Source organism: Urtica dioica, chromosome 10, assembly GCF_054948205.1.
Source record: "Urtica dioica subsp. dioica isolate 48M chromosome 10, U.dioica_male_clone48M_v1_H2, whole genome shotgun sequence".
NCBI classification, from domain to species: Eukaryota; Viridiplantae; Streptophyta; class Magnoliopsida; order Rosales; family Urticaceae; genus Urtica; species Urtica dioica.
Window position 1 is genome coordinate 22,385,847 of NC_142765.1, and position 21,064 is coordinate 22,406,910.

The following is a 21,064-nucleotide window of genomic DNA, read 5'->3' on the forward strand; positions in this document are numbered from 1 at the left end:
TTGTATGAATTTATGTATGAATTATGCTCTTTTTTTTTTAATCCTCGTATATTAATTACGTGGGTGACCATTAAACTTCCTCCTCGGAAAACTTTGATTCAAAGAAGATTTTTTTTATTTGGGTGTCTATTGTAATATTATAGATTTAGAGGGGCTGGGAAGGAAAACATTAAAACATTATTATGCATAAGAATTATAACACTGTATTGTTGGTAGGGTCACGAAGGACGTGGTGCATATGAAATTATGGATTGAATTGTGCCTATCAACTCTTTTCTTTTTCTTCTTTTTTTTGTTCATCCTCGTATATTAATTTTTAGTGGGGTTTTTTTTTTTTTAAACCCTCGTATATTCCTGCTGGGGAATACTTTTTTTATTGGGGGTTTATTGTAATATTATAAATTTAGAGGGGCTGGAAGGGAAAAGTTTAAAACACTATTATTTATAATTATAACACTGTATTGTTGGTGGGGTCATGAAATGAAGGTGTGTATATGAATGTTTACTTCTTTTTTATTATTATTATTATTATTATTATTAAGTGGGCGATGAGATGAGAGAGACAAAGGAGGCCAATGCAATCATGACTGTCTATGTATTTTGGGTTCAATTCTCTTTCAACTTTATCTTTTCCTAAATGGATCAATATCAACTTATGTTTGGTTTATCATTTACAGGTAAACTGGTAAATCAAGAAACTGTGTTTATATTATCTATATTATTTATATATCTATATATATAGAGGCCTGAGTGCGCGTGCAAATCAATCTATTTTCTTACATGAAATTGTTTGTTGTTCCTAAACGTACAATTAATTTAGCTGGCCAAAACATTTACTTTTTATGTCCTATCTTATTTCACAAGTCATTGGTTTATTTTTTGGTCAACCACCATTGTACGTCGATATGGCATTTGCAGAGTAGAGTGATTTAATTCCTCGCATATTTCCCATCCTATCCTATGAATACAGTTCCTCATTGACATAATAACCCGCCGTAAATAAATAAATAAATATCTACTGTAACTGTAGAAAGGCCTATCCATAATGCCGTTTCTTTTGCAGCTTGGTAAAAAGAAAAAAGGTAAAAAAATAATTAATCATGTAACACTGTTCCTTTTGTCTTCATGGGGTTAGGAAGAGGACAACAACTTTGCAAGGTACCATATCTTTAATGACAATAATGCGAATGACTCTTTATTTTTGTTTTGTTTTTTCTCTCCTATAATTATAAGATTTTGTCTCTACCCCCATAAATATAATATTTTGATTAAATTAACCTATGCTAATTTTAACTGAAATTAAAAATTCATCTTTCTTTATTCTATTAAAAACATGTTGATTTTTTAAATACTTTTCAATTAATTATGGTTAATTGAAATTTTTCAACCGATTTCAAAATCAAATGTAAATCATTGTTTTAACTCAAGTCTCACATCTAGTTTTATTTTGCAGTTTGAACGTTTGGGGGGCAATTCCTCTCTCAAATGCAATTTGAGAACGTTATATGTACCATTTGTGAACAACGTTTGAAATCATCTAATACGATAAATCTAAAATGATAAAAATAGTAGACAACAAGAGTGAGAATATATAGTGATTATTTTACTAAGAGGTGATCATCAATTTTTCATTCATTTTGTCTCTAATTTTGAAATAATCAGCAATTCATATCTCTTGCAATATAGAATACTTTGGCTAGACTCGTGTTTTTAACTTACGAGTCTCATTCAATTTATTATCACAAAGTGAACCATCAATTTATGATCATGAAATTAACTTTTATTATCATTTTCTAATAAAGAGATCATAGGCTCAATTCATCACAACTACCCTCTCATGTCAATATTTGTAATTGTGTTATAAACGCAAAGCTTTCATCATACTTCAGCTTTAGATAATTGTAAATATATGATTGTAATTTGATTAGTACTGGTGTGTATGTTAATAAAAACATATATAATTAAAATAGTGTCTCATCTCATATACTTGCAAATATTCAGTTTTCTTTCCCTGTTCAGCTTGGAACCAAGAGCTGTGTTTCATGCCCTTTCTTCACATAAATCTACAACAGGAAAATAATTCATCAAGAAATTCGGTCTAAAAGCATATAGTAGGAGTGTTCCAAATCATTACTTTATTTGGTATGTTATTTTGTGTGGGAATGATCCCAATGACATTTTATTTTTATAAATTAATTAATTAATCATAGAAGTCATCAAAAAGCAAAATACAAAGGAAAAGAAAGATGCAAATCCAATATTTGACAGCAGAGTTTGGCTTTTCTCATTTTTGTTGACTGCTTTTCTCTCTCTCTCTCTCTCTCTCTCTCTCTCTCTCTTTCTCTCTCTTAAGTGCTTTTAACCATGTGTTTGATTCTCTCTGCAATTTTGGAGACATCACTGTTAAACTAAGCCTTTATGCAGTAAAAGATTAGAGGGATTAAAAATTAATCTTTTACTCTGAAAAACTATCCATTATCATCTTTGAAGCTTTGTTTTTTTGTTGATTGGCTAAAACCTAAAACTAATAATATATATGTAGGGACTAACCTAGGTATTGATTTTACATGGGCTAGTATAAAAAAGTTCAAAACATGGATTAAAATCTCGCGCGAGATCTCGCATTTTGGAAGTCTGCGAGAGAGGTACGAGTATATCTCGCAATTTTAGCTAAATCTCGCGAGATCTCGTGCAACTTCTCGCGTTATAAATACCCTTGTTTCTCGTCCGGGTGTAATGTTATTTTGCTCGTTTTTTCCTCATTTTCGCGTTCTTTCCGCATGAGAAGAAGAGAAGCTGAAGCTTCGTTTCTCGCGCGACCGAAGACCAAATCTGTGTAGATCTCGCCGGATCTCGCGCGGGAGGGTCATTTCTCGTCCGGTGGAGGCATAAAGCTGCTCAAATCTCGCCGTGTACCGCGTCTTCCGCGGGGTAAGCTTCAAAATTTGAATTTTTTTTTTTAATGGATTGTTGATATAGATTTATTATAATTCGAATTTATGTAGTAATTTTGAATAATTTGATGATGTTAATGTTGATTGGGATGAGTTTTTTTTATTCCGAATTTGGGCAATAATTTGAATAATTTGATGTTGTTAATGTTGATGTTGTTTTGATTTTGAAATGGGTTTTTTTTCATCCGAATTTAGGAAGTAATTTATTTGATTATATGTTGTTGTTAATGTTGATGTTGTTTTGAAATGAGTTTTTTTTTTTTTTTTTTTTTTTTATCCGAATTTAAGTAGTAATTTATTTAATTAGATGTTGTTAATGTTGATGTTGTTGTTTTGTGTGAGAACTCTCTATTACGTGTATCTGTATTTATTTTCTTTATTTAGTGTGACTTTGTTTGAGAACTCTCTATAACATGTGTATTGATTTGTACTCTATTTAGAATTTTATGTATGGAATGTTGAAAACTTTATTTTAAAATTTAATTTTTTTGTATATCCTAAATTTATACAAAATCTTAATTAAAAAATTGTTCAAATACCTCGCGGAATACCCTTTTTTGGATAGCATATCCCGCGGAATGCGGTATACCACAGGGTACGAGATACCCCGAACGTTCATCAAATACCACGAGATACCACGGTACGGTACGAGATATCCCCAAAATTAAAAGTGCGATACGATCGCGAGATGCGAGATTTTAATCCTTAGTTCAAATGATGTATAACAACGAATCATAGGTTGTCAACAGAATAGTGTTTTCATTTTGAAGAAAGAGGTAAATAGAGGTTATACACAGATTGGAGAATATAATGTAATACATACTCAAGTGCAATGAGGTTTGTTATATTATGTTAAGCTGCTAAGATAACCGCGAACAGGACGAAGTCAAGAATCTAAACTAAGGGGGTTAATATGTGAAAAAAGAAGTTCAGAAAGGGCTGATATATAAATTTTAGGGTAAAACAAATTTAGCAAAATGTGTAAAAAAAAAAAAAAAATTTGAGGAGGCGTTATAACTTATAACCCCCTCTGGTGTACATGTGGGAATTTTTTTGGTGTGACGAATACTGATTAATAAATTTGGTGAGCTAGCAAAGTCAAAATTTTAATTAAAAAACAATTCCTCTGCAAATTTTATTTTATCAATTTAACTACTCTTTTATTTATTTTAACATTTTGAATGTTTTCTGTAAGAATTTTAATAACTGTAAGAAAAATGTTATGTTTTTTATTTATAAACCCGTTAAAAATTTAATTTTTACTCATACTAATTCAAATACCGTGAACAAATTACTTATTATTAATTAAAAGGAAGTAAAATATTAATGTTATCGATGTATATAAAATTGATATAACATTTAAGAGAGTATTACTAATATTTTACAGAACATTGATACAATGGTTGATAAGTAAATTGAATTAATAACAAAATCAATTAAAAATATTATAAGAATTTGTTTGAGAAATACATTTATCATTTTTGTGTAAAAAAAAATAGATAATAAGTTGGAGATCAAAATGCTATTGATATTGTAATACTGTTTTAAGTTGGAGATTACCTAAGAGCATCTTTAATGGTAAGCTAATGTCAAATTAGCTTACCATGCCACATAAGTCATAGCAAAATACAACTTATTTAAGCTAAATCATCCACAATGGTAAGCTAATTTCTCCTTTTGCTTAAATTTATCCTACTTGTCAATTGCTATTTTTGTTTATTTTTTATTCAATTTTCACTTGTCAAAACTATAATTTTTTTTATTAAAAGTTGTATAATTCAATTTATTAGACCAAATGAAGAACATGTAATTTTTTTTAAGAAAATAATTTGACTATATTATACTAACAATATATTAATTATATATATACAAAAAAAAAATTGTGTCAACAAATAATTCACAGAAAAAATATTACTCAAATATTGGTAATTAAAAATTTATAAATTTAAGTAAAATAATAAATTTAACAACACAACACATATAATCTTATTATTAAAAAGATGATACAATACTAACCAATATCACAAATAAGAAGAAGAAAAATAGCATGACAAAATTTAAATAAATAAATTTTCTCAAAAAAAAAAAAATTAAATAAACAATGAATAGATGTGCTCTCAATAATTTAAATGGGTCCCATGTATTTGGCTTAAGCAAGTAGCTCTATAGAGCTAATTTATCTAGCCAATCACATAGCTAAATTGCAAAATAATGGTTAAGCAAATAGCTTAACATTTCTCCTAATTGCAAGCAAGTCCTTAAAGTTGCTAAGCCAAACACCATTAAAGATGCTCAAATGATAATATATATATATATATATATATATATATATATATATATGTTTTTATCTCCGATCATTCAAATTCAGGTGATCAATGGGCAGTTTAGAAAGGGACTCCAAATTTGATGAAAAAAAGGACTCCAAATTTCAAAGCTCTCTCTCTCTCTACAGAGTCCACTATCTCATGAAAGCATGCCGAAACCTTTCACACTGGAAAAATAAGAATCGTGACTCAGAAAGTGTGTGTTACAGTAGAGACACAAGAAACATAAATCAGACTCTCAGATACAGAATTTTATTTATTATATTTTTTAGACCATTTTTTTATTATATATTTGGATTATGAATTACATTATCACGTTAATCGAGATGTATTTTTTGATCATCTACTCATCATTCTTGCATAGATTCAAAAGTAGGATTATGCTCTCTCTCTCTCTCTCTCTCAAATAAAGTTCGGCCACCGCTTTATACCATTATTGTTCCAATAAATGTGCAATCTTTGCTCACTTTATTTAATCCCAACAAAATAAATAATTATGTAATATATTAAACCTCTCAAAAAAGGAAAAGAAAGAAACTTGTGTTTTTCATGGGACATGCATGGAAAGCCCTTAAGCAATCACTAGTTGCCAAGAGCCGTTCCACTTCATTAGTTCTTTAACATTTTAGTCAAATAAGTTTTGCCGAATGTTTTGTTAATGCTATCTGTTTCTTTTTCTTTAATAAGAGTTTTCATATGGATCATAGTCCGCACAACAACTTGGCTCCAAAAATGAATTAGCTGATCATTAGGAAATTTTTACATAAATAATGGTCGTGTTTGGTATAAGTTTGCTTTAAAAAAAAAAAAAAAAAAACGCTTTTAGATTTTGCTTTTGAAAAAAAAAAAAAACTGTTTTTTTTTTCAAAAGCTACGAAAATCTAGCTTTTCAATTTCTTCTACATTTTGCAAAAACATTTTTCAACTTTTACTAAAAACTATTTTTACCGAACACTTTAAAACGGTTGAACTTTTAGCAAAAAATTAAAAATAAGCTTAATAAGTTAAGCCAAACATATCCAATATAAAATAATCGCCTTGGCACAATGACTGCTCCTAAGTACCAAAAATTTAAGAAATCGAACTTTAATACCTTCACTGGAAATCAAGTTCTATGTTGAACATATTAAGAAAATCAAACTTTTGAGTATGTAAAAAAAATATAAATGTCTATAAATTTTGGTGAAAATTTGTTTTATCTTCGTCATTTTTTAGATAAAGTTGGCCAATTATAATTTTAGGGAAAAAAAAAGTATGACATAATAGAATTTTGAGATCAATGTGAACATAATGGTCCCGGTGAGTTCCAATATTGTTCGTAAATAAAATATATATATATATATATATATATATATATATATATATATATACTCTATTAATAAATAAATAAAAATAAAGAATAAACTCCAACAATACCGAAATGGTACATTATATATTTTGTAAACAGTACCGGAACAAAATTTTGCTAATGTTTTTCAGTCAAAACAAAACAAAATTCCGATTTGTTTTGTCCCAAAAGCCCAAGTTTGCATATGAATTATTACAAAATGAACATAATGATTTTATTACGAAAGTGGAGCTTTGATTTTTAATAACAAAAGAGTTTGGCCACTAGATTATCAATTAATTTAGATCGAATATACTTAAAATAGGACACCTAATTGTCATAAATTCTCTCTCTCTCTCTCTCTCTCTCTCTCTCTCTCTCTCTCTCTCTCTCTCTCTCTCTCTCCACTTGATTAAAAGAAATGTGAAGGTTTTGGCGTCTGTCTCTCTCTCTCTCTCTCTCTCTCTCACTAAAAGAAATGCAAAGATCTCGGCGCAACACTTATTTTGACACCAAAAGAATAACCTCCCACTTCACCCACAACCGGTCTTGATTGTGGCTTGAAGAGGAGAGTTGAGGGAGTCGACTTTGGAGGCTCAAACATCATGAATGTCTTGGACACTTAGAATTTATTTGAAACCCAAAAAATATGGGAGAAGTGAAATTTTGAAAGAAAATGAAAACGGTAAGGTGAATGCTTGGGAAAATCAAAATCTTTTGCTATGTTTGAAAAATGGTGATAATCAAATTTCTCTAATATTTTTCTCAATTCAAACCAGAATATATAACACATCTACAAATTCTAAAAAAAAAAAAAAAAAAATCTGTCACATTTTATGGGTTCCAAACGGACCCTTAAGAGTGTGGTTGATGATGCCTCTTAGATGGACTCACTGTTGGAGTCGCACACTGATCTCTGGAAAAAAAATATCGGGATGAAGGGTAACATTGAGCTCGTAGCTAGTCTTGAATTGACGCCGAACTTTGGCAGACATTGGGCTCTGACGCCACCCTTGATGGACGTTGGGCTCGGTGGAGGACTCGGTGATTGCATCGTCGTATCGTTTTTCCATTGGTGTCGACTTTGACCCTTTTGGCCGGTCTATCTTCGCATTTCTTTATTATTTTTGTTGCCACACTTAAAATTTTAAAAATTAAGCCATTGGGCTTTTCTTATGTTTACTTTGTTGTCATATATCACACTATTTAAAAAAATGATCAAATTAATATGATCATCATGATCAGTTCAAAACAATTAATAATTATGCCTACAAGACGCATACAACTTTTTTAGGTACAAAGGAGCATGTCGTGATTACTATTTAGCATCGTGTTTCTTCTAAGTATAAATTGCTGTCACCAAATCTGTATAAGTTTTTTTTTCCTCTTTAAATTGTTGGTAAATACAAAAATAATAATATCACGAGTCCCATTCCATCCTAAATCAATTTTTTTTTACATAATCCTAAATCAATTGATAATTAAAATTGTCACTCATGTTTTGCGTAATCAATGGACTAGAGGATGTATGGCAATAATTTGATCAGCATTGAGATGTTTGTATAGGCTTTAATTACCAATATTGGGGCTATATATTATCATTATTTTCCCTGATAGTGGGAATAAATCCTTATTGTGCCTTGCAAAAGACAAGAGGATCATGTTGAGCCGCTGAATTTCTTAGCAATCAATTTCACTGATTACTAGAATTGAATCTAATGATTGTGAAATAGTGTTAATAAAGGCTGTGGGATTAACACTAAACAATATGGCAAATGGCCCAAATGATAGCAGTAATGGGGTCCAAAAACTGTTAAAGTGGATCAAATTATTAGATCGGCCCATTTAATTTTCGTTCGTTACTTTACTGATTAAGTGGAAAATGATCGCGGTGGGGAGGGGTGATATATATAGGGATATAATTTATTATTTTTGGACAACTTTTTATTTTTTTATTTTTAAAGACATTTTGAAAGGAATCCCAAATGAGAAATTTCATTCTCTACGTGTTTTTTTTTTTTTTTTTTTTTTTTGCAAGTTCATTCACAGACGTTTTGAAGTAGGGGTGTAATCGGGTTGGATTAGTCGGTTTTTTCATGTGCTATCAACCCGAACCGCTACAACTAATTTTTTAGTTTTAAAATTCAAACCAACCCGATTGAGATGTAAAACCAAACCAAACCAAACCAACCCGAAAATAATCGGGTTGGTTTGGGTTGGTTTTTTCGGTTTATAATTCTCGACAAATGACTTTATAACTCGAATGAAAATCATATACGTATATTATATCTAAAAAGTTTTGTCAAATAAAATCAAAATTTTACTTATCTTTAGAAAATTTACATATTAAAATAAAATTTACGCATATTTTTAACTACCCAATTTTCATGTAGTCACAAATAATAAAGTAGAATACTAAGTATTTTTTTTATTTAATTATAATATGATTAGAAAAATGATATTTTTTTAACAATAGTACATATAAAGTATTTGCAATCTTAAAAAATTAAAGAATTAACACTATCGGGTTGGTTTGGTTCAACCCAATCTCACGACTATGAAAAATCAAATCAACCCGAAACAATTGCGGTTTGGGTTGGTTACAACTCATCCTGGCTATTGGAAGGAAATGGAAATTCCATTTCCAATAAGCTACCTTCCATTGCTTATTGGAAATGGTATTTCCATTTCCAATTTTGGTGCCTTCCATTACTTATTGGAAATGGAATTTCCGTTAAGCTTAATGGAAATCCATATTTCCATTAATTTCCAATAAAGAATTAAAAAAATAAAAAATCAAATTTAAATGGTAAATGAAAGGGACTAAACTGTTAAAATTTTAAAAGAATGTACTAATATGTAAATTGAATTTCATCTTTATTAATAACTTTTTAAAGATATAGTATATTAGAAATGTTTTTTTTTTCTTCTCTAAAAGTGTTTTTTCTCCTAATGTATTAGAAATCTCACATCAAAAGTGAATAAAAACTAAAATATCAAAATAAATTATAAAATCTTACATTAGTCACTGTATAAACTAATTTTTTTTCGTGTTTATTAATAACTTATTTGCTACAGACAAAATAAAAACATTACATATCAAATTTCATATCAAAATAAAAACATATTAAAGTAGTTTTTTTTAAAACGTGGACATTACCACGGAGGTTTTATTCATAGGCTTCACTTATGGCAAAAGAATACCGTGGTTTCACAATGAGAAAAAAAAAATAAAGACGAGATGATATTTAATTTACATATTTGTACCTTCTTTTAAATTTTTAACAGTTTAGTCCCTTTTATATACCATTTAAATTTGATTATTTATTTATTTTTAATTACTTAATGAAAGCAAATGGAAATATGGAATTCCATTAAGCTTAACGGAAATTCCACTTCCATTAAGCAATCTTCCGCCCCTGCCACTTCCGTCAGTCACGCGGAACACGGAATTCCGTGAGGCACAAGCATGACATGGAATTCCATCCTTCCATTAAGTTCCATCCCGTGAAGCCACCATGAGTTACAACCCAAACTTCATCGGGTTTTAATGGGGCGATTTAAAAAATAGTGCGGTTTGGTTTGGATGATCGGGTTGTTCGGTTTGGCGATTTTGATGAACACCCCTATTTTGAAGTGATGATGGGTAAAATTAGGCTTTACGCTCGTTAGTGTCAAAATTTTAGAATTATGATTGTTTCGACTAAAATACCCTTTAAAGTATAGAAAACAAACTCTAAGGTTCCGACTTTTTGGATGCTTTCTTAAACGGAAATGCTTACAACCCGTGCACGAATTCACACGACTCCCACCAAAAGCATTAAACACCAAAAAGTGTTTAAAAAAAATATCACGTGTCAAAAAATGTATGGATCGTTCACACTCGTGACCCGTGCTAAATAGCGTTGCTCTTTCTTAAATGTTGTTCTTATCAGAAAATCATTTTTTTTGTTAATTTGGTACTTTATTACAAAGTTTAAAATATTTTTGTGTCATAAAATATAAGATTTAATTTTTTTCAAATTTTTCGTTGATAAAAGTAGTTTTTGCAACACATTGCTGCAAAGAAAACAAACAAATAATTGAGGCTCCTTGCACTCAAATTTCCCGCCGACCAAACGTGGTAGTAGGCTCCAATTAAACTTGCATTAAGGATATGTAATAATTTTATAACTACGATCATTTAATTTTTTTTAACCAAAATTCATTAATTGCTTCTAATTTCAGAATTATAATTAAAATTATCAATAACACAATTGTTTATTTACATTTTTGTCTATAAACACAATTATTTATTAAAAAAATTGTCAATAAATAATATAGTTTTAAAATTAGAAACAATTAATGAATTTCGGTTAAAAAAAAGTTTTAAACCATTATAATTTGGGCGCTCTAGGTTACTAGTCTTTAAAACTTAAAATTGTAAAATAGCCAATGTTTTAGTAATATTTGGTAATTAACCTATCTATGATGCAATAAGACATAATTACTCTTATTATTTTCCCTTCATTCTTTGCCAAGAATAAATTAAATAAAATAATTTATCTATACCTAAATACTCTCTCTCTCTCTCTCTCTCTCTCTCTCTCTCTCTTCGTTACATTTTTAGCAATGACGGTCGAAAAAAAACAGCATCGTAGTTAATAGTTCATAATAACTGTTTTAATATGTTTCTGGTAGAAATCTATGAACAGTTATTACCGATTATTAGTTAAATCAAAGTCCTATTAACAATTATTAATGGCTATTAATTGCGCATTTAATGTTTTTGACCTTTGTTAATAAATAAAAAATTGTGAAGAGAGAGAGAGAGAGATCTGAGTTTTTAATAATTAGGGATTTTGAATAATAATTATATTTTATTAATTTCGAAAATAAATTATATTAACTAATTAATATGGGTAAAAATGGTATAAGGACAATGTGTCACATAAGCAGAATGGCTAGAAATTAAAAAAAAATATGAAACGTGTGACAAAATGAAATTATTAAGTTTAAATAGGCATAGTCAATTACAATAGTTTTATCAATACAAAAATTAAACCAAATTGCATGCAATATTTTCGTAATTTTTTACACAAACTTTATGAAATGTTCCATCTATAAATAGCCACTAGCTTTCGTAATTTAAGAAATTGTTGTTTCACTCCAATTTTTCACGACTTTTTTCGTTAAAAGTTTTAATAAAAAGCAGCTAGCATCTTTTTTACCAGGTCAGGGCTTTTGAATTTCATAATTCATTACGAGTCATTCAATATTTTCTATATTATTTGGGGATAAATTTACCCAAATTAGTGTTCGTTCTTTTTTTAACACCTAAGCCCATCATTTAAGCATTACTTAACTATACCTTGATTTAGAAGTTCATTCATAGTACCCCTAGCAAGTTATTGAGCAATCAGTGAGTTCAATACTCAATACAAGATGTTGAGCAACAAGCATATATCATTGAACAGAAAGAAAAGAAGAATGTTCTTTAAAAAAAAAAAAAAAAAAAAAAAAAAAAAAAAGAAGAAGAAAGACAATGCAAACTCAAAAATTAAATAAATTGAATAGAAATACACTCACATGTAGAAAAAAAACATGTTAACACCATAGATTGCAATGAAATAACTTGCAATCTAATCTGTAAAACGTCAGGCCTTGTCTTACTCACATAGAACGCAACTAATCATTCCCTGAAAACTTGGGCATAATTAATTGATTACAAACACACACACAACACACAACACATGATATCTCATTAGCAATGAGTTAAAATCTCTCTTCTATATAGAATGCTAGAGAGAATATTGTTAGTTGAGAATGTTCCTTCATATCTATCTCTGTTCTACTCTCTAATCTCTCTACCATACACGCTCGTGCTTTACTCGAGCAAAACCTGGCTGAATCATGAAACCAACAACCCATGTCATGAATCACGAGAAAAGACCAGTAAAATATAAATATATATATATATATATATATATATATATATATATCTTGATTAGAATTGTACCTGAAGAAGCATGGAAGGGGCGGGCCCGGGTTGTTCTGAGACGACGATGTGGCTTTTAGTCTTCCTTCCGTTAAGAGTGGCAATGGAAGGACTATTCGCCGTGGTGATGTCCCAAATGCTCCGCTTCTTAGCTACCGGAGAACGAAACCGGTAGCTCGGGCTCTTCAGCTCGCCCGAGCTCGGCTCTTTGGGCCTCAAACTTGACCTCGTAACTATCCTCTTGTTGTTGCTGATATTGTTGTCGTTGTTGTTATTGTTGTTGTTCAGCGAGAGCTCGCGGATGAGCTCGTCCTTCATCTTCAACTGCACCGCGTGGTCTCTCTTCATCCGCTCGATCTCGGCCTCCAACGCCTTCACGGCCCTCTCGAGCTCCTTGCTTCTTCCTTGGAGGTCGTTCCGAGACCCGGGAGTGAAACAAGTGCGGCCGAGGAAGGCGCTTCTCCTCAGCAGTCTTCGTTTCTCGTTGGGCTGGGCCGTGGACGGTGGAGTCTTCATCGCGGAGGCGGTCGAAGACGGGGTCGGAGAGAAGTTCGAAGCCAAGGACTGCGCTTCGAGCGTTATCACCTTCTGTTTCTGGCGTGCCAGCTGTACCCGCAAGTCCCGGTTCTCTTTCTGCACTTCCAGCAATAAGCTCGCTTGATCGGTTCCCGATTCGCCCGCTGCCACCGTTCCTTGTATTTCCTCGTTCGCCTCGCACGCCTGATATAAACACACACAAAATGTTGATAATCTTGGAATTTTCTTATGGCTGTGATGGATGATTCTTATCAGGTATTCGGGGTCCAAAAGATTTTTTTTTTTCTAGATTGAGGTGGCTTGTTTTCCAAGGAACTCCAGTCCAATTACTAAAACAGAAGAAACATGCTCATAAACGGATTGTATTTCCTATAACTATGATCAATGATTCTTATCAGATATCCGAGGCTCAAAAGATAAAATCTTTTTCTAGATTGAGGTGGCTTATTTCCAAGAGAAGTTCAGTCCAATTATCAATGATTCTTATCACGCATTCTGGGCGCGGCGCAGGAGACGGACTTTTTTTTTCTTTTTTCTCTAGAGTTGAGATGGCTTGTTCTCCAAGGCAACGTTTTTGGACTGACCTTGGTCCTGATTTCCTTTGCGCGGTCGGCCCAGTGGAGCGTGTTCTGGGTTTCGCCGAAGGTGAGATTGCTGGGGCTGATGTTGGCGATCATGACGGTGTTGCAGGCGCCGCCGAGGGAGTCTTTGAGGAGTTGCGTGAGCTTGGAGTTTCGGTAAGGAATGTGCTTCTTTCCCTCGACAAGGGCGTTGATACAGCTGCTCAGAGCGAGGAGCGACCTGTTTATGTTGGCTCCTTCGAGGGATCTCAAAGTCCTCTGGTCCGTTGCGAGCGCTCTCTCCGACCCCGCCAGGTCGATCAGCGACAGCTTCCCTACCCTGCTCACCACCTTCATCGCATCGTCTCTCACTCGGTACTCCACCACAACCTGAAAAAAGAAAGAAATGGCCAAAAACGATCCATGAAAAACCCATGGCAGTTTTCGAGAAACCGGGGAATTCGACGAAATAAAATAAGTAAAATACGAAAAAAAAACAAGACCAACACATATTTACGTGGAAAACTCAAGACGGGGAAAAGACCACTCACAAAAAAAGGATGAATTTTTTATTATGTCAAAATTCGGTTGCAATTTTTTGCAGCAGCACGGGCCCGAGTATGCACATTCAGGTCACCAAAACTCAACAATATATCAGTTATTGTACCTGAAGAATGGCGTGGGAACGAGAAGAGGTCTCGTTCACTCGGGTCGGTTCAGTCGTGCGATTCCTATTTCCTTGTTGGAGCAACGCCATAACCTGTTCCCCCCCAAAAAACCACATATATCAAGAAACTCCATGCACAAGCTTTAACTTAAAATTCACTGAGACAAAGCAACAACAACAAAAAAACAAAAAAAAAAAAAAAAAACAAAAAAAAGCAAGGAAATTATTACTTCATCTGTAGAGTATGCTCGGTACTGTGTAAGCCCCGCTGCCACAATCCCCTAGAAATGATCAAATGTTATGTCATGGATTGTCGACAAAATAAAACATTTCTAACACACAGATGGAGAGAGTGAGTTCGAATCCACCATCGCAAGCACGTTCGGTTCTGCGAAACTCTCAACATTTTGTTACAAACCTGTTTGTCCTCTCTGAGAACGAGGGGTCTCCCGGGGGAGATGAGATCGCGGACGGTCTCGTTGTAGACCTCGAGGTAGGAGAGATGAACGACGTGGGACCCGTCGCAGCTCCTCTGTCTGATCTTGGCAAAGAGGTCCTTGATCGCCAACACCATAACTCCCGGGCTCTCCACCGTGCCCAGCATCGTGTGTGTCTTTCCCGCTCCGGTCGCGCCGTAGCAGAACACCGACCCATTCCTCCCTTGCAGAACCGCCTCCACAAGCTCCGACGTCCTAATCACACGATAAGAACGCTTTTCCGTATGATTTATCGTTGGAAAGCATGCAAAAGTAGTCTAGATCTAGTGATCTTTATTAAAATCATTGAGAGAATGGAATAACATGATATTTTCCATATTTGGTTGATCAAAGAAGTACCCAAAAGGAAAATAAGTGAATTCTATGACTGACCAAAGCCAAATGTCAAACCATCACCGTCTCTAGTAGCAAGAGTACATCTAGTTATTTTAATTCAAGCATTGAGAGAATATAATTACATATGATATTTTCCATGTTTGGCTGAGTACCAAAAACAGCAAGTTACACTTCTAAGCTTGTTTGCAGGTCAATATAGGAAAACAAATAACTTCTATGTCTATGACCAAAACAAAAATATCGGAAATTTGCACAAAATGTTCCAAAGATGTATCTTTCGGCGTTTCTACCCATATTCTAGTACATAAATTCTCTGAAACATGCACAGAAAATTTTGTATTTCTAACTAGTGGTTGATCTAATCCGACCTATGTCTCTGCTGTGCCTTGTATTAGGATGCCAAAATTAGAAACAAAAGATTCGATGGAGAGGAGCGAAGAGACTCACGTGGTGGAGTAAACTTCTTGCTGGGTGGCTGTGTCGGGGAACGAGGCGTCGAAGGCGAAATGGCGGCCGCGGAGCCTCTTGAGTCGGAGATAGTCAGTTGAGTCGGCGGCGAACTCCGTGAGGAACACGTCTCGGCGGTTCACGATCCTCACGCAGCTTCGAGACCCGGCCTCTCTCTCCTTCTTCGCCATTGGCCTCAGCCTCACGAACACGTTGATCCTGCTCTCCCCACCCATCGAAAGCTTCCTCGCCACCGGACCCCTCGCCTCGACCGCGTTCTCCTTCGCCGATTCGCTGCGGAGACTGTAATTTCTCGCCGGTTTTGGCAGAGCCGTCATCGAGATGACTCGATTGTTGTTCGCTTCTTGTTTCTTGCCAATGTGAGTTGAGAATCGGCGAGACTCGGTCTCTTCTTCTGCTTCTCCTCTTCCATTGTTGTTGTTGTTGTTCATGAGAGAGAAAGAGGATCGCTTTTGTTGCTCGTACAGGAGAGTCAGAGCTCGCATCTTTTCCTTGAGCCCGTGGTGAGGGTTTCGGAATTCTTGCCTCTCTTCTTCATTGATCTGAGACCGAGTTGAAACCGGCATTCTGTTTTTTTTTTTTTCCGTTCGTTATTGAATCATGACCAGATGCGATAGAGAAAGAGAGAGAGAGAAAAAAAAAACAGCTCCGAAAATATGTGATGTGGTTCGCCGGAGAAATCAGTGAAGAAGAAGAAGCTGAAGCGAAAACCCCAAGATTGGGCGTTGAATGTGAAGTCTGGCTCTGGACTGTTGGATTGAGGTAGATCGACGGTTGAGATTGAAGCGGGGGAAATCTGGGCTTTAAAGAGGATGAATTGAAAGAGATTGCTTCTTTTGTGGCTTTCAATTTCAAGTGCCTTCTTATTTGCCCTTTTTGTCTCTTTTGGTGTTTTGAATTCCCAGGGGTATGTTCGTCCTCTCATTATCTCTTGGGTCTTCAACGGTCGAAAGTCGAATCTATAAATTATATATATTATGGTTGTAAGAAACGGTTAGATATTTGGAGAGGGAGAGTCCTCAATTAAAAGTAAAACCTTGGATATTTATTTAAATAATTGTCTTTTGCATATGATAAGTGAATCTTTCAAGATATGGGAAATCAAAGTATTTTAAGGGGATTCTGTGTATTAGTTTCAATCTAAATGAAAAAAAATCTGGTTTTGTTATCATTTCATATGATTCTTTAACGTACGAGATGGTAGAGAACGTTGTACTTGTACTGTTAGAAATCTAATTTCTTATGCAAATTATCAAGACGAATAAATTGTGTTTCTGTAAATGAGTTTTTTTTTTTTATTTCTCTTGCTGAAAATGTATTTACATTTTTCAAATAATATTTTCTGTGCTAAAAATAATTTAAAAAACCATACGGAATATCATTGGAAATAAAATATGTGCAATCGGACGCATGTTAAAAAATATGTCCGTTCCATTTCAAAAAAAAAAAAAAAAAAAAAAATATGTCCGTTCAATTTGCAGATTTGTCTAATGAAAGATGTAAGTACCATCCAAAATGTAAAAATGAAATTCCGTGGAATTTTATGGGATTTCTGATTAAATAAATGGTTTCTTTTTGCAAATTTGGATTTTCATGTTTATAAAAAAAATTATTTTGTCCTTTTCAATATTTTTTAAATTAACTTTCGAGCTTAACATTTAGACGTGTATTTCTTATTTAATTAACCTTTTAGTTTCTGAAAAAAAATATCTATTAATATGTGAAATTTAAAATTAATTACATACTTTATTAGAAGGACATCCTCCAACCAATGAATTTATTCTTTATAAAAAAAATATAAAAGTTACTAAATTATGAGATATCAAGTTGACTTTCTATATAAATATAATGTAACAATTAAGAATGACAACGGATAAAAAATACGAACGGATGTACTTTTTCAGATACCCTTTAAAAAATACTCGTTCATATATGTACCCATTAACCTATCTTCTTAAACGGGTCGGGTAGCGGGTATATCTATCGGATTGTATATGTGAAAATCGAATACTCAATACTCGTTAATTCGGTTCACAAATAAAAAAATTAACCACTCAATAAATCGTAATTTTAAAATTACAAATTTAAAGTCAAAATACAATTTAAAGTGAGAATACTAAAGCAAATTGAAATTCATAGTTACAACACAAAATATTTAATGGGCCTGAAGGTATCCAAATTTTTTTTTTTAAATTATAACGGGTTGTGTAAGCGAGTTGGGTGAACGTTTCCCGTAAACCTGTTTTGAGTGGGTATTACTTGACCCGTGTAGACTGAGTAATGAACGGATAAATAGGTATCGAGTGATAATGTTATTCCTGTAAAGTTCATTATTGAAAAAAAGACGATAAACTAGACAAGTCTGCAAAAATAAAATAAATTTTTTTGTGTGTGTTTTTAAAGGGTTTGGACCACGTTCTTATTACCTGACTTTTGATTCTTATTATCTGCAAAAAAATAGACCAAGTCTGCAAAAATAGACGATAAACTAGACAAGTCTGCAAAACTAGACAAGATGAAGAGCAAGAGCCTCAGCTTCTTTGGTTCTGAATTTTGATGGAAGATTTATGAATCAAGGCATCAATGACAAAACAAAATGAGCTTCAGAGGATAACTAAAACACCTATACAATTTAAATTTTTCAAGACTAATGCATCGACGTTGAGTTTGAAGAAATCACAACTTGGTGATTTTCATTTTATTATGAGCGATCTTTTTTTCTTTTTTTCTTTTTTTTTTTATATATAAACCCTCTTGTCAAACTATGAGTAGATTGTCACATGAGAAGTCACCTGCAAAAATCTAAACATGTAAGAAAAAATAAACTCGGTATGAATTTAGTTATTTTGATTCAAATTCTCATTTTATGAATTTGTTTTCACTCAATTTTATTAGAAGAATCTAATAAAGTAATAATTGATTTTGTGAAGCATATTTCAATTGCATAAATAAATAAGAAAAATCACACAAATGTTCTAATTCAGAAAACTAATTTAGTTCCTTCCAAGTTTATAGCAATAGTTATAATTAAAGATATTAAATAACCATTCGAGTTGTAATTCAAATTTGAAAAATATACGTTTCAACTGATTTAGGTTTCTAAAAATATTAACTAAAAAAAATAAAATAAAACTTATATGAAAATCATTATTTAATTGTCAATTTGGGCATTTCAATAATTTCGCATTTTTTTAGCCACATATGCAACTTAACATAAATGTTGACGATAACATACACGGACGGATTACAAATGCTAAAAAAACAAGGTCCACAAACGAAGATAATCGTTTTCAGAGTTCATAGGTCAAAATAATCAGGGGACAAGGGTGTCATTTGTTCTTTTTTAATATTTGTTAATGCGATTTCTCGGATAACATTCATGGGACAAGCTTCGGAGTACGAGCTTGCGACGTGTCTCGATCTTTGCGTTGTCGGGGTCACGTTCTCTCGGGTCTCGAAAGAGTGGTGAATGCTTGCTTACTCTTGAGAATCTTTCGGATCGGTGATTATGTTCTTCTCGCCTTGTTCATTGATTTATCGCATTCTCTTCGTTATCTTCTCTTCGTCTTGACTCATTCTCTTCTTTCCATCTTCGTCTTTGTGTTTTTCTTAATTTTTTTTATCCGTCTTCGTCTTCATCTTTTTCTTGATCTTTTTCCGTCTTTTGGGCGTATTGAGTGCTTTGAGAGCGTTTAGAGCTTTGTGGTTCTTTTTCTCTTGAATTTTTTGTATATCCCTTATTTAATTAAATTTTTAGTTTCTGAAAAAAAAAAACTATTAATCTGTGAAATTTAAAAGAGATTTATAAGTAACTAGGCCACTTTAAACATGTGATTTTGGATCTAGCCTATGTTTGACAATTTTTAGGGATATAGCCAAATGGCTTATGTGGCAATAATTAAGGTCTGATTTACCCTTATTTATTAACAAATTCGTCACTTTCTCTCTCTTATTTTTTTCAAATTAATTTTTTTTGCATCAAAACTTCAAAAATTCGTATCTTTCTCATACGAACTCGAAATTGAGTGATTTCAGATCCTACAAATTCGTGGCGTCGAGATCTTCAAAAATAGACCCATTGTGTTTGATGAAAAATTATGTTTAATGTATTATATTTACATTTCCATTTATTATTTTTTTGATAAATTTCAATTATTTCTATATTTAAGGTAATAACATGATTTTTCTACACCCATGGTATTAAAAATGATTTTTCATCAAACACAATGGATCTATTTTTGAAGATCTTGGCGTCACGAATCCGTAGGATTTGGAATCACTCAATTTCGAGTTCGTATGAGAAAGATATTAATTTTTGAAGTTTTGATGAAAAAAAAAAAATATTTGAAAAAAAATAAGAGAGAGAAAACGACGAATTTGTTAATAAATAAGGGCAAATCAGACCTTAATTATTGCCACATAAGTCATTTGGCTATATCCCTAAAAATTGTCAAACATAGGCTAGATCCAAATTTCATAATTTCATTTTGGCTATTTTGCTACAATGCCCAATTTAAAATTAATTACATACTTTATTAGGAGGACATCCTCCAACTAAATGAATTTATTCTTTATAAAAAATATAAAAGTTACTAAATTATGAGATATCAAGTTGACTTTCTATATACATATAATGTGACAATTAAGAATGACAACAGATAAAAAATATGAACGGATGCACTTTTTCGAATACCCTTTAAAAAAAATACTCACTAATATGTACCCATTAACCTATCTTGTTAAATGAGTCGGGTAACGGATATATCCATCGGGTAGTATGTGTGAAAATCGAATACTCGTTACCCGTTAACTTGGTCCACAGATAAAAAAATAACCACTCAATAAATCGTAATTTTTAAAATTACAAATTTAAAGTCAAAATAAAATTTAAAATGAGAATACTAAAGCAAATTGGAATTCAGAGTTACAACACAATATATTTAAGGGCAGTGTAGCGAAATAGCAAAAATGAAACTATGGAATTTGTTTTTAGCCTATGTTTCACAACTTTTAGGGAAATAGTCAACAGACTTATGTGGCAATAATTAAGGTCTGATTTACCCTTATTTATTAACAAATTCGTCACTTTCTCTATCCTATTTTTTTCTTACACTTTTTTTTACATAAAAACTTCAAAAAACCATATATATCTCATATGAACTCGAAATTGAGTGATTCCAAATCCTACGGATGCGTGACGCCGAGATCTTCAAAACTAGATCCATTATGTTTGATTAAAAATCATGTTTAGTACCATAGATGTAGAAAAATCACGTTACTACCTTAAATATGGAAATAACTGTAAATTTTGAAAATTATCAAAAAAATAAATGGAAACATAACTATGATGCATTAAACATATTTTTTCATCAAACACAATGGGTCTATTTTTGAAGATCTCGACGCCACGAATTTGT

The 21,064-nt window shown here is 32.4% G+C and overlaps 1 protein-coding gene across 1 annotated transcript; it reads right to left on the reverse strand.

The window, feature by feature from the left end:
• Positions 1-12,142: 12,142 nt before the first annotated feature.
• Positions 12,143-16,623, reverse strand: LOC149384085 (ATP binding microtubule motor family protein). The gene is made up of 7 exons (XM_089629646.1): positions 15,627-16,623; positions 14,765-15,038; positions 14,577-14,627; positions 14,347-14,439; positions 13,704-14,069; positions 12,604-13,302; positions 12,143-12,490 (listed from the first exon to the last, which is right to left on the reverse strand). The coding sequence occupies exons 1-7, from the start codon at positions 16,211-16,213 to the stop codon at positions 12,452-12,454; spliced, it is 2,109 nt and encodes a 702-aa protein (XP_089485772.1). The 5' UTR covers positions 16,214-16,623; the 3' UTR covers positions 12,143-12,451.
• Positions 16,624-21,064: the final 4,441 nt, after the last annotated feature.